This window comes from Garra rufa, chromosome 4 (genome assembly GCF_049309525.1).
Source record: "Garra rufa chromosome 4, GarRuf1.0, whole genome shotgun sequence".
Taxonomy (NCBI): Eukaryota; Metazoa; Chordata; class Actinopteri; order Cypriniformes; family Cyprinidae; genus Garra; species Garra rufa.
In genome coordinates, this window is record NC_133364.1 from 6,723,148 (window position 1) to 6,747,677 (window position 24,530).

The window sequence follows — 24,530 nt, forward strand, 5'->3', positions numbered from 1 at the left end:
TAAGAAGAAGAAGAAGATCAATTTAATGACATAATAGGTTTAAAAAAAAATTTAAATAAGTTTAAATCGAGAACTTTAAGTTACCTAATATTTCTTACTTGAATGGCCCATATGACATAAACCCATTAAAAAAGTAATATTTAAAAACAAGAATGAAATAGATGACACATAGATAAGATAGATAATTTGGCTAAAAAGAAACTAAATTAAAAACGTTTAACAACATGAAGCTGTCAGAGAGCCACTGACGTCACACACAGGCGACGGAAGTTGCGTCGTTGAGCCGCACAGGCAGAAATGGCTGGTATTATCAAGAAGGTACGTGCGGAGGTCATGAAAATATATTCATAAAAACCATTAATATTCATCCGTAAATGAAGCTTGTATCAAATCCTGGTGCATTTGAATATCTCCGGCTTTTTTGCACGTTTTTCCTCAGCATTTGTATGTATATTTAAATGCACGAGTCGTGCTTTGTTTTGGTCGATAAAGGTGGCAAGTGTAGCGAAACCTGAATTATCGCCAAAATAGGGTTTATAATAACAATGCAAGTGATTAGTTTGATGGTTTAATGTCTTTTTGGAGCTGTAAATGTCATGCATGGGAAATCAAGATGTGCCTTTGACACTTTAAAGTGAATATGTACACGAGCATTAATGTTTTTACAGCATAATTGACATTGATATTGTAATTACATCATTGCATAAATAAATAAGCACGTGTATTAACGCTTACATGTTGAAAGGCTTTATCGCACACTTTGTTTTGACGCGTTCATTAAAAAAACAACGTAAGTGCATGGAAATAAGCATCTTCTGATCGTCTTATTTTCAGACCACAGGCTTGGTTGGCCTTGCTGTCTCCCACAATCCTCATGAGGTGAGTGTTTTTGGATTTCATTTTGATCACTTTTTAATTTGAACTTGCATATACAATCATAAATTGGTGTTTTAAGTTAGAGGACTTGTACTAAAATGTTGCTTTCTTTCCCAAAGCGTCTTCGGATTCTCTACACGAAGATCCTGGGCTCTCTACAAACTATGCCTCAGGATGCTGCCTACAGGAAATACACCGAGCAACTGATCAACGACAGGTTGAATCATGTCAAAGCTGTAAGATATTGAAAAAATTATATTTTTGAGTTTTAGGTTTAAGTTTTAAAACACTTACTTATATAAGAGATTGTCTTTCTTTCTTCAGTTGTAAGGAAATTATGTTTTTTGAGGAAAACGTTTATGGACTTCTATGGTGCCCCCGAGTTTGAACTTCCAAAATGCAGCTTCAAATGGCTCTAAACAAAACAAAACAAAAATTATATACTTTTTAACCTCAGATGCTCATCTTGTCTAGCTCTGTTTGTACTCTGTGTAGAGATTAAAAAGTAAATAAATTGTAAATGTTTTTAGAAAATAACCGATCATTTCACTAGATAAGACATCTTCCACAGCTGGGATCATTTAGAGCCTTTTAAAGCTGCATTTAAACTGCATTTTGGAAGTTCAAACTCGGGGGGCACCGTAGAAGTCCATTATATAGAGAGAAATCCTGAAATGTTGTCCTCGAAAAATACCATTTCTTTATGACTAAAACAAGAAAGGCATGAACATCTTGGATGACAAGGGTGTGATACATTATCTGTAAATTCTAGTTCTGAAAGTGAACTACTCCTTTAAATTCTATAAATGTTGCTTTTGTGTTATAAAGGAGCCTGATGTAGGAAAGCTTGAAAAGAAAATCAACTCTGGACAGATTGAGGAGGTTATTGCACAGGTGAGTATATGGCAATAATTAAAGATCTCAAAGCCTCATTTACCATAGCTAAGTTTATAGAAAGTGAATAAAGTGTGCCGTACCTCAGTCCGTCTGGTGTGTCTACAGGCTGAGGCTGAGCTGTCTTTGTCCAGGAAGATGACCGAATGGAAACCATGGGAGCCTCTCGTAGAGGAAGCACCGGTGAACCAGTGGAAATGGCCCATCTGAAGTCCTCATTATGTTCATGTACATATTATGTTTATATTAAATAATAAATAAACAAACACTGTCCGTTTAAGATGTGCATTTTCTTTTTTTACAGCGGTTTGTTGTAAATTATATCTACTATGATGTCAGAATTTCTAATTCATGTAATAAAAAATTATGAGATAGGAAATATTACACAATCGATTTTATGAATTATTTAATTATGAATAAGGGACTTTTAAAGTAATTCAGAGTAAGCCTTTTTTTATCTGCTCATCAAGGCTGCATTTATGTGATCAAAATACAGAAAAAGTAATTTTGTGAAATATTATTGCAATTTAAAATAACAGCTTTCTATTTTAACATACTTTAAAATTGAATTTAGTCCTATGAAGCAAAACTGGATTTTCAGCATCATTAGTTTCACATAACCCTTCAGAAATCATTCTAAATAGCTTATTTATAATCAATGTTGAAAACTTCGTATTTTTTGGAACCTGTAATACTTTATTCAGGATACTTTGATTAATGAAAAGTAATAAATCAGCATATTGGAATGATTTCTGAAAGATCATGCGACACTGAGGAGTGGAGTAATGAAGCGCTGCGTCACAGAAATAAATTATTTTTTAAAGTATATTAAGATAGGAAACCAATATAAGAACTTGCAGTAATATTTCACAATATTACTGTTTTTTTTTCTGTATTAAAAAAAAAATGCAGCCTTAATGAGCATAAGAGACTCCTTCAAAACACATTAAAAATTGTACTGATCCCAAAATTTTGAACAGCAGTGTATGTCATAAAATCAATTTTGATTTTGAGTTTTAGCCTTGTGGTAAATGAGCTCAAGGTCCAGTAAAGGCTATAAATGACCAAAATACACATGAAGAGTCAGTTTATAGCTGAATAGCATACAAACAAATAATGCAATAAAAAGAGGATAAAGTAATTAATAGAAAAACATTCACTTTTTTATGAATTTGTTTGAGGTAGAGTGCATAAGGGTTTAAATTAACATTAATATTTTGACTTTATCCCTCAAGTTGTCTCTCAAATGATTTAAATCTTGAAATATAAAATCTGAATTTATAATACACAAGAATCAGGAAACTAATTAAAAATGTACCTCGTCAAAATAATACATTTTAGCTAAATAACGTCAAAAGCAAAAAAGGGGGGAAACATAATTAGAGAGAAATACACAATTTTCACATTTTGTAAAACAGATATTAACATTAGCATTTAATGTTAAACATTATTATATGTAGTCTGTCAAATAATACCTTTAAAGGTCAAAGATATTAGATATTATAGAAAGTAATACTTTTATTTAGCAAGGTCGCTTTAAATTGATCAAAAGTGATGATAGAGACATTTATAATGTTACAAAACATTTCTATTTTAGATGAATGCTGTTCTTCTGAACTTTCTATTTGTCAAAGAAACCTGAAAAAATTCTACTCACCTGTTTTCAACATAAATGTTTTTTTTAAGCAGCAAATCAGCATATTAGAATGATTTCTGCGAATCATGTGACACTGAAGACTGGAGTAATGATGCTAAAAATTCAGCTTTGAAATCACAGGCATAAATTACATTTTAAAATATATTCAAATAGAAAGCAGTTATTTTAAATAGTTAAAATATTTCAAAACATAATTGGATCAAATAAATGCAGGCTTGGTGAGCAAAAGAGACTTCTTTAAAAAAAAACATAAAAAAAATACCTGCTTACGGACTTCAATTAACAGTAATATTTTATGTTAAAAATTACTACATGTAATCTCTCAATATCACTTTATTAAAAAAAAAAAAAAAAAAGTATTTCAATTCACTCACCTACATTTTGTAGTTAAACAGTTTTGGATGCTTAGTGGAAAAAAATTACAATGTTAATAAATGACAAATACTCAATAACATAGAAGAAATGATCATGTTTTGTTTATTTTTTATTGTGCTTTCTTTCATGTATCCAAGTACGTCCTGTGTTAATGGTCGACGAAAGGCCTAAATGATTAGACAGTTTAAATCAAAGTTGATAAATATGGAGATAAATAACTGAATGCTGGTTATGAATCTGCTGATTTAAATCTAGAAGGATTCGGTAAGTATTACAAATGAGAAATGTACGAAATGTCGTCTGCTACAACATGTCAACTAAGTTAATCTTAAGAAATCATTGAATTTCTAACATTTAAAAAAATGAAACATTCAACTGCTACAATAACAAACATGGTAAAAAAAAAAAGAAAAAGAAAAGAAGCGCTAGTCATATAAATGTATTTTGGTCTGTTGGTGTGGCCCATGGTTTTATATATTATTAGAGTCACACCTCTCTCTTCTGTACTATGAGGCTACATTCAAGAACGCTTTTATATCTACGATTTTTTTTTACCCCCAAAATAGATAGCATATGAAATCATCTGCCCTGCTACTTATAAATATTTCTTCAACAGTTACGTCCGACTAAAACCAAAAAAAGACACCACCAGCAATACAGCAGTCACTGCTTTTCCAAAGAGTAGAAATTTTGGCATTAGTTACAACAATAATATTATATCAAAGCAGTACAAAGGTAACAAAAAGGCACAATAAAAGACCAAATGACAGTATATCCTGTACCCACGTCGTCCAGAGACTTTGGGAGGGTTTCAAAAGCGACTTTCTCTTGATTCAATGTACATTTCCTTGGGTGAAGGGTGACAGCGGTCTGTATTGCTACATGAGAGACTCCAGGCTTTCCGACGGGTTTGTGGGAACCGTGCCGTTGTTTTCCGAGTAGTGAAGAGCCCTCTCGTCCTCCTTGGTGCTCACCAAACTCAGGATCGCTTTGTAGAGGAACTGATACTGATCCTGCACACATGGGAAGATGTTAAAAATAGCGTTCATATCTTATCAGAGTATACACATTTTTACTCATCTTACAATATCGTTGAAGATGCCCGGTCTCATGAGGTTGATCATTCTGGCGGTCTGATAGACGTCCACAGTGTTTTCCTCCTCCAGCTGGTTAACCAGGGTGGTTAGTGAACACAGTAAACCAGCACTCGTTCCTCCAGACCTGCACAGACACAGTGTGTCTTACGCATTACTTTTTAATTGACAAGAAAATATCTGAGTTACTTTTTCAAATAAGTAACGCCAGTTACTTTTTTTCCCCCATTTATTGATTAAAAGCTCTCCTGTCTCCATGTTGAGAGAAATTGTAAGATGTTACTTTAGTTCTAGAATAAATGTGAACATGCATTAATTCATCTCGCTCGCTAAAAAACATACAGCATTCCTCAAAATGAATAAAAACTGTGAAATTCAACACAAACCTGCAGTAATTAAATATGTTGAATAATACAAATATTCTCGTATTTAATCCCATTTTATTAACCGACGTCTTTGCTGCCGACCTTCGATGATCAGATTCATCCATACTAATAAACGAAAATGACTCAAGATAATCAAACATTTGTTTTCCTTTTTTTATTGCTGAAGAGCTGACATTTTTTCTTCTGCGGTCTACTGTACAGACGTGAATTTACTTTTCTCTAAGCCTGAGGCTTTTGTGTGAAAAGGCTTATACATTTGCCAAAAATAGAACTTTTTATAATAAAAACAAACAAGCTTGCCCTGCCCAGATTTAAAGTAATGCAAAAGTAACGTAACGCATTACTTTCCATAAAAAGTAACTAAGTAACATAATTAGTGATGCATATAATGCATTACTTTTAAAAGTAACTTTCCGGAACACTGTCACTGATAAGAGTCTTTCCTGTAAATGCTATGAGACTTTACCCATCATGGATGATGACGGGTCCCTCTCGACGCGAGCTTTCCTCTCTGATGATGTTGATGAGCTCAAAGGAGTTGCTGATGGGGCTGTCAGGGTTCGGCCAGCGAGGGCTCTGGTACTGACGTACCTCCAGCACATAGTCATCCTGTCAAATACAGCCACATAAAACAAAAAAAGAACTGAAAAATGACAGTTTAAGATGCAACGTCCAGTACAAAGACAACTTTCAGAAACGTTAAATGTGAAAATGCTTTGGGATTTTTTTTGTAAATCTCACAAAACATCAAAATCAACAAAAATACATACAGTACTTTTGAATTAAAAATTGAAAGGCTTTCTTAGTGCCAATAGAGTTTTTTTTTTTTATTATTTTACATTTAATTTACATATTAAATTGCATACAATATTACACATTAATATTTTAATAATAATTATTATGAATGTATAATATTATAATTTAATAATATTGCGAATAATAGTTATAGTTTTTATAAATAGCATTATAAATTAATACTTTACAATAGTGTAAATTGTCATTGCTGTAATGTGCCTAGATGTTTTACTTACTTTTTTCTTAAATTTCATTTTTAAGTTATTCCTAATTAGCATCTCATTATTGTAATATAGTCAAATTTACTGTAATTAAACATTTCTGTTTAAAATAAAGTGCAACTGCTACTCTATCTATCTATCTTAAATTACATTATACAATATTGTAAAATAATATTATGAATTAATTATAATTTTATCATATTATAAATTAATAATATTGCAAATAATAATTATAAATGGTATACATTTATATTTCACAATATTACACTAATATAACACAATTTATTTATCTTCATCAGTTTTTACTGGCTATTTCACATATAATATTGTAAAATTATAATTAATTCATAATATTATTATAATATTGTATAATGTAATTTAATAAGTCAATAATATTGTAAATAATAATTATAAATAATATAAATTGATTTTTTACAATATTATAAATTGTTATTGCTGTAATGTGTCCAGATATTTTTAAGTTTTTTCTTAAATTTCAAATAATTCTTATATGTGATTGTCGTTACTGTAATATAGTGATATTACTGTAATAAAATATTTGATTTTAAATAAAAGCAGTACAACAACTACTGCCATTTATGTATTTTCCTGTAATGACAATTGAGTTGTTAAATACACTTAATTATTATGAAAATAATATCAAAATAAATAAAAAAACACTAAAATATTATTTTTTTTTTTTCCCCTGTAGATTGTGGGGTAAAATATGACCCAAGCATATTCTTGACAGATTTTGTCTTGAGAGATTCACCTTGAGCAGCTGCAAATACATAAATGAAATGAGTTTTATTCACCTTCAGGGCCTCCAAAATGAAGTCCTGTACCACGAGCGACTCCTCATTGGACAGGCAGAGTTTGTCCTCGCCTCTGAAGGTCACAGTGAAGGTCTCACAGCTGATTGGCTGATCTTTCGTGGGCCAGTATACACACTCTCCCTCTCTGCTCTGTGATGGTCAGAAATCACAGGACTCAGTTATTACGTACGGATGTGTGTAGAAGTACAAGCGTGTTTGTCTGTGTGAGTGTGTATAACTCACCACGCTTTGTGTATCCGGCAGCGAAACAATGATCTGTGCATTGTGATCCCAGATCATCCTCCAGAAGTCCTGTACGGTGCTTGGAAGAGGATTCTGGGTAATGATGAACTCACGGCTCTGATGGTACCCCTGTAAACGGCACAGACTCACGGATTCACACCATATTGCATGTAGAAATCTAAACGGGAGCATCAGAACAAGAGTCGTACCATTAAATAAGAGGCATTGATGTAGTCTGATGATTCTCCAGGTCCTGTGGACAGACTGACCCTTGACCTCTCCACTGAAACACAAATGGAGCACATGTGAGGATAAAGATCAAGAGGTAAGTCTCTGAATGAGCTCACTGATACATTAGATCTTTAAAAACACAATTTAAAAAGATCTTTAATATATTCTGAATATAATTCATGGAAGAAATGAAGGTGAGACACTGCAGTTGAATATGGTAATAGTTATCACCTTACTTACCCAGTTGATTGATTACATTGATAATTACAAACATTTTTTGTATTACAAGTTTTCTAAAATGTTAGGTTTAAATATGCAAATGAGGTAATATTTAATGAAATATGCACTAATTTGCATACATTTCTAGTTCAAAAATCTAAACACTGCATGAAGTCAGTTTCAAAATTCTCGTTTAATTTTTTGACATATGAGAGTCAAAAGTTTTTACAGAGGGAATTTTGGGTATCTCATTTTGTCACTCCATAATTTAAAAAAAAAACAGGAAACACTATGTTTTTTTTACCATTTTTGGTGGAATAAAATGTTGTATAAAATCAAGCAAATTATATATGAACAAATCCCTCTGTAAAAACCTTCAGGATATAGACAGGAATAAAAGTTTGGTGTGTGTAAGTGCTACTGAAGTGGAGATTTATGGCTGAGTGTAGAAGAAAATTTCATTTTGAGAAACGGCCTTTAAAAATATGCATTGTAGTTGAAATCTATTGACACAAATAGATAAAGTGCTATAAAAGATGTTGGATGTTTTCTTTCTACTAGTCTAACCAAAAACCAAAAAGACCAAAATCTCAAAGTTTATAGGTGCATGAAAAAACAGCGTTTTTGCCTGTAGTGTCTCCCCTTAAAGGATTAGTTCACTTCCAGAACAAAACGTACAGATAATGTACTCACCCCGTTGTCTTCCAAGATGTTCCTGTCTTTCTTTCTTAAGTCGTAAAGAAATTATGTTTTTTGAGGAAAACATTTCAGGAATTTTCTCCATATAGTGGACATCCAAAATGCAGTTTAATGCAGCTTTAAAGGACTCCAGCCGAGGAAGAAGGGTCTTATCTAGCAAATCGTTCTGTCATTTTCTAAAAAAAAATATTTAATTTCGATACTTTTTAACCTCCAACGCTTCAAAAACTTCCAGCTTTAAAATCGTCCTACATCTCTGTTTTTTGTTTTTTGTAAAGTGCGTTTGACCTTTTTTGCATGTTCACTTTGTAAACACTGGGTCTGTACTTCTGCAGCGATGTCGATAAGATAGATAAGACCCTTCTTCCTCAGCTGGGATTGTTTAGAGCCCTTTGAAACTGCATTTATACTGCATTTCGGACATTCAAACTCGGGGGCACCATTGAAGGCTGAAATGTTTTCCTCAAAAAACGTAATTTCTTCACGACTGAAGAAAGAAAGATATGAACATCTTGGATGACAACAGGGCGAGTACATCTGTGAATTTTTGTTCTGGAAGTGAACTAATCCTTTCATTCATTTTATATTGCACACACTCACCAGGCATAAGAGAAGACGTCCTGTTTTTAGATGCGTTGCACTCCTTTAGAGCCACTGTGTAATCGCTCTGTTTTGCACAGCTCTGACTGACCAGCTATAGGAACAAATGGCAAGATCAATTAATTCCTTCGCATAATAATGATTAAGGTGGAGTCACAAAACCAAGATTCTTACCTTAAACTGTTTCTCCAGGCGGGTTTTTCCTGTAGGTCCCGGTGTGAGGAGATCAGACACATATGTGTGAATGTGACTGGAGGAGACCAGGGTCTCTTTACTCCTGATGGCCTCCACTAGAGCATCATGGATGAAGACGTACTGCTCCTGTTCACACACATACACACAGATATGATGGGTGTTTCATGTTGCGTGTGACGTGACATAACTAAGTTATGGTTTGAAATATGTTGGCAAACCTCAGTCTGCACCAGGTAGTTCCTCTGGGTCCGAATGTGTTTGAGGAATCCCATGATGTTCACTGTACTTTCCTCCTTTATCTGCTTCAGCATGCTGTCGATCACAATGTAGGTGCCTGTTCTCCCCACACCGGCACTGCAAATCACACATGCAAACACGTTAAAATGACATCTGGAATTATGTCGGCATTATATATTTTTAAATGTAATGTAAATTCTTTCTTTTCTCAGAGAGTAAATCTCTTAATTCTTAAATTTTTGAGTTCAGAGTTACATCTCCCAATTCTTACTTTTTTTTGGAGTTGTGAGATTACATCTCGCAATTCTTACTTTTTCTCAGAGTTCTGAGTTTACACCTTGCAAATCTTCCTTTTTTCTCGGAATTCAGAGTTTATGTCTCGCAGTTCTTCCTTTTTTCTCGGAATTCCAAGTTTAAATCTCTCAAATCTTCATTTTTTCTCGGAATTCAGAGTTTACATCTCGCAATTCTTCATTTTTTTTTTCTTGGAATTCAGTTTACATCTAGAATTCTTCCTTTTGTCTTGTAATTCTGAGTTTATGTCTAACAATACTTCCTTTTTCTTGTAATTCCAAGTTTATGTTTTGCAATTCTTCCTTTTTTTTCTCGGAATTCTGAGTTTAATTTTCACAATAAATCCTTTTCTCTCAGAATTTCAAGTTTGTCTCATAATACGTCCTTTTTTCTCGGAATTCCAAGTTTGTCTCGTAATACGTCCTTTTTTCTCGGAATTCCGAGTTAGTCTTGCAATTCTTCCTTTTTTCTCAGAATTCAGTGTTAACATCTCAAAATTCTTAATTTTTTCTCTGAATTCCGAGTTTAAGTCTCCCAATTCTTCCTTTTTTTTTCTCTCTGAATTCCGGGTTTACATCTCTCAATCCGTCCTTTTTTTGGAATTCTGGGTTTACATCTCGCAATTCTTCCTTTTTCTTGGAATTCTGGATTTACATCTCGCAATTCTGACCTTTTCTTGGAATTCTAAGTTTACATCTCAAAATTCTTACTTTTTTCTCGGAATTCCAAGTTTAAGTCTCTCAAATCTTCCTTTTTTCTCGGAATTCAGAGTTTACATCTCGCAATTCTTTATTTTTTTTTTCTTGGAATTCAGTTTACGTCTAGAATTCTTCCTTTTGTCTTGTAATTCTGAGTTTACGTCTAACAATACTTCCTTTTTCTTGTAATTCCGAGTTTATGTCTTGCAATTCTTCCTTTTTTTTCTCGGAATTCTGAGTTTAATTTTCACAATACATCCTTTTCTCTCAGAATTCCAAGTTTGTCTCATAATTCTTCCTTTTTTCTCGGAATTCCAAGTTTAAGTCTCTCAAATCTTCCTTTTTTCTCGGAATTCAGAGTTTACATCTCGCAAGTCTTCATTTTTTTTTCTTGGAATTCAGTTTACGTCTGGAATTCGTCCTTTTGTCTTGGAATTCTGAGTTTATGTCTAACAATACTTCCTTTTTCTTGTAATTCCGAGTTTATGTCTTGCAATTCTTCCTTTTTTTATCGGAATTCTGAGTTTAATTTTCACAATACATCCTTTTCTCTCAGAATTCCGAGTTTGTCTCGTAATACGTCCTTTTTTTCTCGGAATTCCGAGTTTGTCTTGCAATTCTTCCTTTTTTCTCAGAATTCAGTGTTAACATCTCACAATTCTTAATTTTTTCTCTGAATTCCGAGTTTAAGTCTCCCAATTCTTCCTTTTTTTCTCTCTGAATTCCGGGTTTACATCTCTCAATCCGTCCTTTTTTTTTTGGAATTCTGGGTTTACATCTCGCAATTCTTCCTTTTTCTTGGAATTCTGGATTTACATCTCGCAATTCTGACCTTTTCTTGGAATTCTAAGTTTACATCTCAAAATTCTTACTTTTTTCTCGGAATTCCAAGTTTAAGTCTCGCAATTATTCCTTTTTTCTCTGAATTCTAAGCTTCCATCTCGCAATTCTTACTTTTTATGAGAACTCTGAGTTTACATCACACAATTCAAATACATCAAACGACTTTTTAAAAAATATATAAAAGATCATTGTGACTTCTTCCCCGCAATTGCACGTTAGCATCTCACAATTATAAACATTTTTCTCAGAGCTGTGAGAGAAAAGTCAGAATTAAAGTTAATTAAAGATAAAAAGTTGCAATTACAGTGCAGTCAAATCAATGACCATAACTTATTTAGAAATTGAATCTACCTGCAGTGCACCACCACTGGCCCCATATCAGCAGTCCTGGCCTGTGAGGACGCCCGCACGAAGGACAGCAGGGGTAGAGTGTATTCTGGGACGCCCATGTCGGGCCACTGAGTGTAATGAAAGTGAAGCACAGTCCTCTCCTGACTGCGGCCCTTCTGTGAGCCCTAATGGGGAAAAAGACAACCTAGCTAACAAACATACGTTCTAACATTCCCATTAAGTTATGAAAACGTTATTTCTGAATGTTCTCTGAACATCCAAAACATCGAGTTGGTTAAGCAACATTAAAGGAACATTCCATTTTATAATGTTACTTTTGAATATTCTCTGAACATTCTAAAAACATAGTATCATTTGAAAAATGCTGGATGAACATCCAACAAAATTTCACAAATAAAACATTCTATAAAGTATATATAAATATATTTGTTGTGCTAATGTTTTCAGAATATTAATAAAGAGTAGTGGTGTAGTTACTGACCTTCTTGACGTTAACGTTTCTTAAAGTAAATGTCCTCTGTGTGTAGTAGGCAAGAGTTTTAGTGCTCTTCAGCGTGACTAGGAAGCATCCATAATCTTCCTGATTCTCCAAGGGCCAATACTGATCACATTTTCTCTGTTTCACACACACCACGCATATATCATTAGAAATCTCATCAGAACACTTTTTGGTTGCAACCGTATGATCTTATCAAAGAGTGATGAAAAGCATTACCCGGCCTTTCTCCACCAGGTTAGTGATCATGACAATCACACCCACGTTCTGCTCCCAAATCATCCTCCAGAAGTCTTCCAGACTGCCCTTCAGTGGACCCTGAGCGGCTATATACGCTTTCGGCTGATTGTAGCCCTAAAGATAATCATTATAATCAGACCATGATCATTTTTAACCAACACTAGTGACAGACGGATTAATCATAGATGTATCTGGCCATTTTCAGACTGCATCGGCTAATAATCGTATTTACACTTACATCCACATGGTTGGCATTAATGTAGTCCCCTGTTTTGCCATCTTTCTCAGAGTTTTGAGAGAGTTTAACACGACTGTGATCATCTGAGAGTACAAAAACAGTCTTATTAGTTGTGTTTTTTATTTATAAATGCGTGTACTTCTTTTATATTATTATGGATGAGTGATATAACATCTCATACAGGCCAGGATGTTAATGTATCTGTTCTTGCTCTTATTGTCTGGATGGTTGGAGCTGTCCGTAGTGACGCCGATGTCTGCCGTACAGCCCTGAATCTCCTAGAAAAAACATTGCATCCCATCACTGACAAAATCATAACTCAGAACATAATCATTATTAAACTAGATCACGCTATCATGCATGCTAAGCATGCAAAAAGCAACACTGACACGTCAAAACAATGAACAGAAGAATCACAACAAGTCACAAGAAACACTGAAACAAAGGGAGATGTGTCTTACCTCGTAAGACTCTTTCAAGATCTAATAAGGAAGGGGGTGAGAATGCAGAAAAGCACAATGAAAGTCCGGGACAAACAGAGAGGCGCCAGTGCAGGTACATGAGGCACGTTTGCATGTGTTTTCATGCTACAGACGGGTTTAGACGGGCTGTCGCTCTGAGCGGGTGTCCATGCAGACGCCTGTACATTTCACCATTTACATGCTGCCCCTTGCACTCATATTCATTCATTTATGACATTAATGTGATAATTTATATGTTTATATTGCATAAAAAGATGCAGTGCTTAAATGTACGTATTTAGAAATGCCAAAAAACTAAGCAAGAAGTAATAAAAATCACCTCAAATTCTTTGGAGAATGTGTGATTTGTGTGAAGATCAACAACGTGTTTTACGAACTCCTTAACGGGGAGAGCTTCATTGTCCTCTGCTGACAAAAAGAGGAAAAAATATTTAGAAACATAAATAAATAAATAATAAATAGCTGATAAGGCATTAAATAAGTATATAAATAAAAATAAATAAATGACAAGGCATGGAATAAATGAATTAATTAATTTATGCCAAGACATGAAAATAAACAAACAAATAAATAAATGACTAGAAATTAAAACAAACAAATGACAAGGCACACAATAAATAATTAAATAAATAAATGACAAAGCAGTAAAATAAATAACTAAACTAACTAAATATAGCCATAAAAATAAACATAAATAAATAAATAACTGACAAGGCATGAAACAAATAAATAAATAATGTTAAGACATGAAATTAAACAAAAATAAATACATAAATGACAAGGCATGAAATTAAATGAATGAATGAACGAACAAACAAACGTACTTCAAAACATGAAAATAAATAAACAAATAAATGACGAAGCACCCAAACAAACAAATGACAAGACATACAATAAATAAATGTCAAATCATTTAAATAAATAAATTACATTAAAATAAAAAATGAAAATGACAAGGCATGAAATATAATAAAGAAAGAAAGAATGAATGAATGAATGATGCATGCATGAAACAAACTAATGAATGTCAAAACATGAAAATAAAAAAACTAATAAATAAATGACAAGAAAACAAAACAATTAAAACATTCAAATAAACAAATGATAAGGCATACAATAAATAAATAAATACATACACACATAAAAAGCCATGAAACAAACTATTGAATGTCAAAACATTAAAATAACAAGAATGACAAGAAATAAATTACAAGAAAATAAAACATCCAAACAAACAAATAAGGCTTACAATAAATAAATAAATGCAACGGCATTAAATAAAAAAAATTCCCAGGCATGAAGCGAACAAACAAATGAATGAATGTCAAAACATTAAAACAAACAAACAAACAAATAAATTACAAGAAATTAAAACATCCAAACAAACAAATGATAAGGCACATAATAAATAAATAAATAAATTCCCAGGCATGAAATGAACAAACAAACTAATGAATGTCAAAACATGAAAATAAACAAACAAATGACAAGAAATTAAAACATCAAAACAAACAAATAGTAAGGCATGAATAAATAAATGATAAGGCATAAAAAGAAACAAACAAAAATGATAAGGCTTGAACTAAAGAAAAAAAGAACGAACGAACGAACGAACGAACAAGGTAAGACATAAAAGAAAAAATATTATCTTTTTATTTAAGTAACTTCTGTTACCTGCAGGCAGAAGTAGAGGGGTTGATGGGGCCGATATGGCTCGGGCTGAAATGTTGTCCTCTACATAAAACTGTGCCGTTTGAAAGCACCTTCTGTAAATTACAAATGGAAGAATTAAAATATTTGTTTTTTACTTTATGAGAAAAATTAAGAAAAAAAATTAAGAGAATTTAATCTGAATAAATGCACCACAAAAAAGTCATTAAATGCTCCTAAAATTTTCGTAAGATGGCACATGTTATCTCAAAGCAAACACTGATATCCTGACATGTGTGTTAAGATCTTATACCTCCAGTAGATGAGAATCCCCACCAGCACCAGCAGACAAAGGACAGTGAGAGTGGAAACCACAGCCAGAGGAACAACCGTCCGCTTCTCCTTCTCCTTCTCCGTCCCTCCCACCATCCCAACACGAGACTCCGGACTGCTGTTACTTGCCTCTGATCATGGAAAAAGGTACACTTTATTGGTATACAAAAATATATATTTACAGTGTTGGGGGTAACGCATTACAAGTAACGCACGTTACATAATAATATTACGTTTTCCAAATAACTAGTAAAGTAACGCATTACTTTTTAATTAACAAGAAAATATCTGAGTTACTCTTTCAAATAAGTAACACCATTTACTTTTTCCCCCCATTTATTGATTAAAAGCTCTCCATGTTGAGAGAAATTGTGAGTAAGATGTTACTTTAGTTTTAGAATAAATGTGAACATGCATTAATTCATCTCACTCACTAAAAAACATACAGTATTCATCAAAATGAATAAAAACAGTCAAATTCAACGCAAACCTGCAATAATTAAATATGTTAAAAAATACAAATATCCTTTATGTATTTAATCCCATTTTATTAACCAATGTATTTGCTGCCGACCTTCGATGATCAGATTCATCCATACTAATAAGCAAAAATTACTCGAGATAATCTAACATTTGTTTTTCTTTTTTTATTGCTGAAGAGCTGACATTTTTTCTTCTGCGGTCTACTGTACAGATGTGAATTTACTTTTCTCTAAGCCTGAGGCTTTTGGTGTAAAAAGGCTTTTAAATTTGCCCAAAATAGAACTTTTTATATTAAAAACAAACAAGCAAGCAAACTTTCCCCAACGCTGTACGTCATATTTATCATATAAAACAACTTATAACCTTAAAAAAAGACTTTTAAACTTATGTGATATTCTCAAGTAAATTACTTCTGATTCAATTCCATTTTTTGTGAATCAAACCCCTGTGAAATAATCAAGAATTACATGTCATGTTTTTCATTCTCCAAATCTTGACATCATTCGCAAGTTTTACCTGCGTTCTGGTCTTCCTCTGACTCTCGGATAGCGAGTTCAGGAATTACGAGCTGTATTGGAATATCATCGCTTTGTGAGCTCACTGACCCTCCTTGACCAGAGCCAGCGTCAGACTCGGCTGACCAGGTCACCCATGAAAGAAACGCCTGGTTCTCTGGCTCTCCGGTGGTGGATGCTTCTCGCTCACTCTCAAAGAAGAAAGTAGAGGATAGTCCCTCTCTGTTTTCATCTTCAGATCTACCGCTGGAGCTCGGATGGGAGTCTTTGAGAGCTGATCGGGTTCGGTCGAGCTCCCATTCCCGGTCGAGCTCCTCCAGGAAGATTGTGGAGCCCGATCCACTGATCTCTCCTGAAGAAGGAAGCTGAGCAGAGCCCTCCTCCAAAATAGTGGTTGAGGAGTCATAGAGATTTGTGGCTTCATGAACCATCGATACATTCTGATTACTGAACGATGTGGCTGTAACAAACACCTCTGGAGAGTTAAGATGTCAGATCTCCTCTAAAGAGATGTTTATGGTAAAGCCGGAGGAAAGAAGCACTTGGGAGTATCGAATTAATCTACATCTATCTTGCAATACCTAAAGCCACCGCCAAGGGGGCGCCATCACCATGCGCAAGATGAAGAAGCACAGAAGCAAAAGAAGAACCACCACCACGTTTGACATCAGAGGAGTGAACAAAACAGCTGAGAAGAGGGAGTCCAGCATTTGTGGCAGAAGATGGCAATCAAGTTTCCATATATATATATGGTAGCAATTGCACCACCATCACCTTAAGCGTTTCTGAAAGTTTAAAGGGATAGTTCATATCCTGTACAACCTGTATGGGTTTCTTTCTTATGCCGAACACAGAAAAATATATTTTGAAACATGTTAATAAACAAACAGTTTACGGTAGCCATTGACTTCCATAGTTATTTCTTCATACTATGGAAGTCAATGGCTTCCGCAACTGTATGGTTGCCAACGTTCTTCAGATGATCTTCTTTTGTGTTCAGGAGAAGAAAGAAACTCATATAGGTTTGTAACAACTTGAGGGTGAGTAAATGATGACGCAAATAATTTTTGGGTGCTGCCCCTTTAAATCAGTGATTCCCAACTAGGTGTTGCAGATTCGGAAAGACGGTTTTGCTTTTTTAAACTTGTATGTTTTTGTTAGCTATTAGATGTAATTTTGCATTAAAATTTGCACAAGTGGCACTGTATTTGATTGCAGGTGATATATTTCCACACATATAGTTATTGAGCTTCTTTGGTAGTTAAAAAAGACTTTGTTTGTGAAACGTCTCTTTTGGGTTTCATCTTAAAATAAATTCACCTTTAGAGAAAGTTTGGAATATTATTATTGTCAAAACATATAAAAAACTATTTTTTTTTTCCAAAAAAAAATGAAAATTAGCCCATGCATAACTCACCCTCAAGCCAATCTAGGTGTATATGACTTTCTTCTTTCAGATGAATACAAAGTTATATTAAAAATGTCCTGGTTCTTCCAAGCTTAATAATGGCAGTGTATGGGTGTTGAGATTTTGAAGTCCAATAAAGTGCATAAAACCGTCATAAAAATTACACCACAGAGCTCCGAGTGGCAAATAAAAGCCTTCTGAGCAGAATTTATGTGTTTGTGTAAGAAAAATATCAATATTTAAAACATAGCATAAGCTCCGGGGGGAATATGCCAGACTCTTAAGAACCAAGTTTTGTTTACAGCAAAGGAAAACCAGTCTCCTCCTGGCTTACATCGAAATCCTCCAGTATTTTTTCTTAATAAATCCTAATTTTGTACTCCAAATTTGTGACTGGTGTTTTGTTTTGGTCTCTTCTCTGAACTTCCGTGTTCGTCACTTCTCACCAGAGCTTATGCTACACCTACATCTGCACATTCGCGCTTACAACAGTTAACGGAAACTAGAGATTACGGCTTATAAAGTATTAAATATGGATATTTTTCTTACAAAAACACATCGATTCGCTTCAGAAGGCTTTATCAACCATCTGGAGTCATGTGGAGTGCTTTTTATGATGGATTAATGCAGTTTTTGGGACCTCAAAATCTCAGCACCCATTCACTGGCATTATAAACAGTGCTGCCAAGTTGCAAAAAATTGGGCTACTTTAACACTGTTGCCGTGGGTTGTTATTCATGTCCACGGGTTGAAGCGACCCCAATAACGTTATATTTAGACCCTGGAATACGAATTTACCAGGGTAACCTAATCAAAATACAGGGTGACCCCCCTGAAAACGCGACTTTTATAGTTTTGGATTAGTTTTGAGTGCCAGTTGGCGGGGTTTTGTTGTGGTAACCTGGCAACTCTGATTATAAAGCTTGGAAGAGTGAACAGTTAAGAGAAGCTAGACATTATGGTTTTTAAATATGAATATTTTTCTTACACAAACACATCAATTCACATCAGAAGGCCTTTATTAACCCTCTGAAGCTGTGTGGAGCACTTTTTATGATGGATTTATCTACTTTTTTGGACTTCAAAATCTCAACACCCATTTACTGCCATTATAAAGCTTGGAAGAGCCAGGACATTTTTAAATATAACTCCGATTGTATTCATCTGAAAGAAGAAAGTCATATACATCTAGGATGGCTTGAGCTGAATACATCATGGGGTAACTTTCATTTTTGGGTGAACTATCCCTTTAAGTGCATCTATGTCCTACGTCATCTGCTGAAACGCCTCTCTCTCTTGTGAACGTGCATACAACAGCGGAAGCTAGAGATTGTGCTTTAGAAAGTTTTAAATATGGACATTTTTCTTACAAAATTGCATCAATTCACTTCAGAAAGCCTTTATTAACCCTCCGGAGCTGTGTGGAGCACTTATGATGGATTTATGCACTTTTTTGGACTTCAAAATCTCAACACCCATTCACTCACATTATAAACCTTGAAAGAGCCAGGACATTTATTAATATAACTCAGATTTGTATTGATCTGAAAGAAGAAAGTCATATGCATCTCGGATGGATTGAGGGTGACTAAATCATGTCGCAATTATCATTTTTGGGTGAACTATCCCTTTAAGTACGTATGCGCCCTACGTCATCTGCTGAAACGCCTCTCTCTTCTGTACGTGCATATGACAGCAGAAACTAGAGATTATGGTTTATAAAGTGTTAAATATGGATATTTTTCTTACACAAACACATCGATTCGCTTCAGAAGACCTTTATCAACCCCCTGGAGTTGTGTGGAGTGCTTTTTATGATGGATTTATGCACTTTATTGGACTTCAAAATCTCAACACCCATTCACTGCCATTATAAACCTTGGAAGAGCAGGACATTTTTTAATATAACTCTGATAGTATTCATCTAAAAGAAGAAAGTCATACAGCATACATCTAGGATGGCTTGAGGGTGAGTAAATCATGGGGTAATTTTAACTTTTGGATGAACTATCTCTTTAAGTATGCTAAAGTGTACTTCTTTTTCACGGAGTTCTTAAGATGAAAATGGTTGGGAAACACTGTAATCACCAAACTACCCGACTACTGTACTATTGTTAGCCTAACCACTAGTCATTTCCAACATCTCCCTGCAAGCAGGTTAGCATTTAGTGAGGTTTTGATTGAGAAAACACCCCAAAAAAGACCGTCTTACCGTTAAACAGAGGCTGAGTGGTCTGAGAAATGATCTTCATAGATGCCGAAATAGCTGATCTAGTGGTGGCAGTGCTAGAATTAGCCTCTGAGGTTGCGTTTTCTGAAGGTTTAGAAGTGGTGGTTACAATTTTGGCTGTCATGGTTGAGGTTTGTTGGTCCTGAAGGTCATTGTTTTGGGCTGGTGTGGTTGTTGTGGTGCTGGTGTTTGGGACGTCCTCGTAGTAGACGTCTGTCACCAGCATGTTGCCGTGAGGAAGGTGGCCGCTCTCTTCTGGAAGGAGTCTGTTGAGCGGCCGTTTGGTCTCATTTCTGCTCTTGTTTTGCTCAGGTGACCATGACAGTGAAGACTCCTCTGTCTTTTTCCGTCGGACTGTAATCGGGGTCGTCCTGATAACGGGGAAGAGGAAGCCTGGTTGGTCCGTCACTGTGGTGATGGAGATGGAACTGCTGGAATCACGGATGAGGTTTCGGCTGGATGGAGATTTGGAAGTAGGTGGAGATGTTTCCTGAAAACGAAATAGATCATGTTTTATTCAGGACACTCATAAAAGACCACAAAGATGCTCATGATTTAGTTATTCATGAAAATCCTCACCTCATTATATTCCTCTGATTCTGTTAAATCACCAAAGAGATCAGGCTCATTTACTGCAGGGTTAAAGGAAATATTGGTAAATTACCTCAAATTACCTCTTGTGTCATATTTTACCCCAAAATAAGAAAAAAAAAATGTATACATTTTATAAAAAGGAATAACATTTCTTGACAATTAAGCACTTTTGACACCCAATTTCTCACTAACAGATGCAATAATATTAATCATAATAATAATACATCGTTATATTCACTCCAGTACTTTTTTTAATAATTAGTAAAATAAATAAAGTACAACAAGTACTTTAAATAATGATTACTGGAATTAATAATAATAATAATAGTTATATTAATTACAGTACATTTATTATTATGTTTATTTACTTTTTTATTATACATTTTTATTCAAATAATTAGTAAATAAATTCAGTACAACAAGTACTACATTGATGATTACTGGAATAAAAAATATCTAATAATAATAATAAAATAATTATAATTATTATCATCATTATTATTATTATTAAATAATAACAATTTATAAATGTATACATTTATAAATAATAATAAATAATTATTAGTAGAATTTTATTGTTAATAAATGATTATTATTATTTATAAATAAATAAATTAAATACTAAGTAATAATAATTATTTTTATTTTTTATATGTATTATATATATATATATATATATATATATATATATATATATTACTAATAATTATTAGCATCATTATTACAGTACATATAACTACAAAAAATAATTAATAAATTCTGTAAAACAAATAATATAGTTTTTGATGCTTATTTACAGCACATTTGTAAAGTTCAATTATAACATTATTATGTACATAATGTTAAATAATAATAATAATTATTATTATCATCATCATCATCATCATTTATTCTTATTTTCATTAATTCCAGTACATTATACACAGTACATATTTTTTAATTATTATTAATAAATAAACTTAGTAAACAAATACTAAGTAATAATATTTATAATAATAATAATTATAATATTAACCATTTTTATTATTATTATTATCTTTATTATTTTTGTACTAGAAATGCATGCAAATTAGTGCATATTTCATTAAATAATGCCTTATTTGCATATATAAACCTAACATTTTAGAAAACTTGTAATGCAAAAAATGTTTGCAATTATCAAAGTAATCAATCAACTGGGTAAGTAAGGTGAGAACTATAACTTCACCTGCAGTGTCTCGCCTTAAATAAATGTTAAAAATAATTCAACAAAAAAAAAAAAAAATCAACAAAATTTGGAGTGCAAAATGACATTTATGCTTTTTTGTAAAATTCCCTAAATCATATTTACCAGGGTCTTCGAGAGGCATGTCCACAATAACCTGATCACTCATTTTCCCCGTCAAGCCGTTGGTGCAGAGCGCCACCACCTGGACAACATAACTACTGTTTGCCAGCAGACGATGGATAATGGCCCCCTGAAAAAACACAAGTCACTATTACACCATAACACCTGTTTCTAACCATCAGGACTAGAGTAACCTTGAACTATCAGCGCTGAGTGAAATATCCCTGCTGTACTTCACTCATCACTCATTAATCATGGCTCAGGTCTAAAAGCGCTCACCACATCCTGGTCTCCGTCTGTGAGATACTGTTGTTTTGGCGGGTCTCTGCCCTGCAGTCTCTGGTAGGTGACGGAGTAGCGCTCAATGGTGGTGTCATAGACGGCCCGCGGCCTTTCCCACGTCACCACCATCCCAGTGTAGTTCTGAGAGTCCGCCTGGACGTTCTGCGGTTCAGAGCTGCACACTAAACACAGAAAAGAGATACAAATTACTGTTAAAACTCAGAAATTTGTGTACAGTTTTATTACAATTATAGAATCTTAAATAAATAATGAATACAAGAAAATAATTATATAAACAGTAAAGTTTCATTTACTAAGATATATTTATAAATTATTAAACAATATTAAATAAAAATGAAAGAAACCTTTTTTTTCTCTATACAACCCATAAAATATATATACAAAAGATACATAATTTAGTGCAATTCATTAAAAGTATTAATGCTAAATTATTTTAAAAAAATAATATTAAATACAAATAAGATATGTAGATTGTATTTAAAACATAAAGAGGATAATTGAAAATATAATAAATAAACATAAAATATATAAAGATTTTTTTTAATTGATACTAATACATTTTTGACAAAATATTTTTTAAATAATATTAAATTAAAATATATGCAAATGTTTATTTTTTCATAAAACATAATTAGGATCACTGAAAAAATAATCAGTAAACAAAATATATATAAGGCAGAGTAATAACTTTAATGAACAGATTAATAACTAAAATTAAATAATTTTAACAAAATATTGTCAAAATAAAATAAAATATTTTTAATAAAACAAAGAGGATCACTAAAAAAATCAATACAAAAAATAATAAAATAAAATAAAAATGATTAAAAATTCTAGATTTATTTTAATAAAATATATTAATATATTTTCAAATATAATAAAGAGAAAATATAAAAAATATAAAAATATAGATATTTTCATAAAATAAATAATACGATATATTTAATAAACTCTCTCTCTCTCTCTCTCTCTATATATATATATATAAATATATATATATATATAAATATATATATATATATATATATATATATAGAGAGAGAGAGAGAGAGAGAGAGAGAGAAGATAAACAATTTTGTAAAATATGATTAAAAATTATAGTTAGATTTTGACAAAGTGTTTTCAAAATATTATTAAATGACAATAAAATGTATACAAAGTTTTATTTTTTCATAAAGCACAAATAGGATCATTACAAATATAATCAATAAACAAAATATATAAAGAAGATAAATAGCAAAACTTGCTAAAAAAAATTATAGTTACACATATTTTCAAAATAATCTAAAATAAAATAATTTTGTATTTAATTAGGATCAGTGAAAATATAATCCAGTAAATATAAAGAAGATAAATAATTTTGCAAAACTTGATTAAAAATTATAGTTACATTTTGACAAAATATTTTCTAAATAATATTAAATTAAAATAAAGTTAAGAAGAAAAACAATTTAATAAAAATTACTTAAAAATTCAAATTACATTTTTAAAATTTTTTAAAATAATCTTAAATTAAAATAAAATATTTAAAAAACAATAAAACATGAGCAGGATTACAAAAGATTTTTAAAATACTTAAATTCATTAAAAAGTATAGGTACACTTTGTTAAATATGTTTAAAAAAAACTGTACCCTAATTTCTTGGAGGGAAAGCAAGATCAAGCAATAAGATATTAGACGGTGTGTTATATTGAATATACAGATAGAGCAGAACAGCTCATTGTAATAAGCAGCCGTAACTTCAGTCGAACAGCAATACCTTACAAAATTGCTTCTAAATCAACTCTGTTTTGAAACTGAATTGTTACATTTGTTTTCTTGGAAAAGCGCCAAAATGGGGTTACCTAGCAACACTCACTCGCTGCAGGATTTTAAAAAGCGCAACGCATGTGTGTCCACGGTCAGAGGAGGATGCTTGGTTTGACCTCCGCTCCTCTCTGATCATTATTTTATATGAGTGTGTGTTTGTGTGTGTGTGTGTGTGGTTTGCATACTGGGTGCAGGAACTTCCTCTGTGCCCGTGTAGGATGAGAACACCTGTCCCATGAACTGCTGCTGTTGTTCCCTGTAGTTATTCTGCAGGTAGTCGGTCAGCATAACATATCCGGCCTGCTGTAAGGTCATCACCTCACAGAACACCTCCAGCTACAAACACACAACGAAACACAGTGCTCAGTTTCATTACAATAATGGTCACATTTATAAGCAGTATAATAACATTGTGTCAAATATTTTTTAAATAATATTAAATAAAAATAAAATACATACATTCTTTATGCAAAATATGAAAATATAATTAATAAACATAAAGAAAATGATTAATTTAGTAAAAATATTGGGGGAAAAAATTAATAAATACTTACTTAAAAACAAATAGAATCAATGAAAATATAAATCAAGAAACATAAAATATATGAAGGAGATAAAAATAGTTATATTTTTTATAATAGTTTTACAATGATATAAAAATAAAATACATACTAATTTATTTTTAAATAAAATATATA

At 32.7% G+C, this 24,530-nt stretch overlaps 2 protein-coding genes across 2 annotated transcripts in view; one reads left to right on the forward strand and one right to left on the reverse strand.

Annotated features, from left to right (window-relative positions):
• The first annotated feature begins 251 nt into the window (after positions 1 to 251).
• On the forward strand, positions 252 to 2,050 carry ndufa5 (NADH:ubiquinone oxidoreductase subunit A5). The gene is made up of 5 exons (XM_073838725.1): positions 252 to 318; positions 835 to 879; positions 996 to 1,112; positions 1,705 to 1,770; positions 1,879 to 2,050. Exons 1-5 carry the CDS (start codon positions 298 to 300, stop codon positions 1,978 to 1,980), a joined length of 351 nt encoding a protein of 116 aa, XP_073694826.1. The 5' UTR covers positions 252 to 297; the 3' UTR covers positions 1,981 to 2,050.
• A 1,833-nt stretch (positions 2,051 to 3,883) lies between these two features.
• The window catches only part of ptprz1b (protein tyrosine phosphatase receptor type Z1b), a 40,436-nt gene continuing 19,789 nt past the window's right edge, over positions 3,884 to 24,530 (reverse strand). The window contains exons 18-40 of the mRNA XM_073838479.1: positions 24,018 to 24,168; positions 21,999 to 22,183; positions 21,723 to 21,849; positions 20,378 to 20,430; positions 19,781 to 20,288; positions 15,143 to 15,293; positions 14,854 to 14,945; positions 13,499 to 13,587; positions 13,159 to 13,179; positions 12,879 to 12,975; positions 12,698 to 12,780; positions 12,439 to 12,573; positions 12,205 to 12,339; positions 11,724 to 11,887; positions 9,519 to 9,654; positions 9,280 to 9,426; positions 9,106 to 9,199; positions 7,566 to 7,639; positions 7,357 to 7,485; positions 7,114 to 7,263; positions 5,749 to 5,891; positions 4,888 to 5,023; positions 3,884 to 4,815 (exon numbers count right to left, since the gene is read on the reverse strand). Coding sequence (XP_073694580.1) covers positions 4,681 to 4,815; positions 4,888 to 5,023; positions 5,749 to 5,891; positions 7,114 to 7,263; positions 7,357 to 7,485; positions 7,566 to 7,639; positions 9,106 to 9,199; positions 9,280 to 9,426; positions 9,519 to 9,654; positions 11,724 to 11,887; positions 12,205 to 12,339; positions 12,439 to 12,573; positions 12,698 to 12,780; positions 12,879 to 12,975; positions 13,159 to 13,179; positions 13,499 to 13,587; positions 14,854 to 14,945; positions 15,143 to 15,293; positions 19,781 to 20,288; positions 20,378 to 20,430; positions 21,723 to 21,849; positions 21,999 to 22,183; positions 24,018 to 24,168 — 3,135 coding nt within the window. The 3' untranslated portion in view covers positions 3,884 to 4,680. The remainder of the gene's footprint in view (positions 4,816 to 4,887; positions 5,024 to 5,748; positions 5,892 to 7,113; positions 7,264 to 7,356; positions 7,486 to 7,565; positions 7,640 to 9,105; positions 9,200 to 9,279; positions 9,427 to 9,518; positions 9,655 to 11,723; positions 11,888 to 12,204; positions 12,340 to 12,438; positions 12,574 to 12,697; positions 12,781 to 12,878; positions 12,976 to 13,158; positions 13,180 to 13,498; positions 13,588 to 14,853; positions 14,946 to 15,142; positions 15,294 to 19,780; positions 20,289 to 20,377; positions 20,431 to 21,722; positions 21,850 to 21,998; positions 22,184 to 24,017; positions 24,169 to 24,530) is intronic.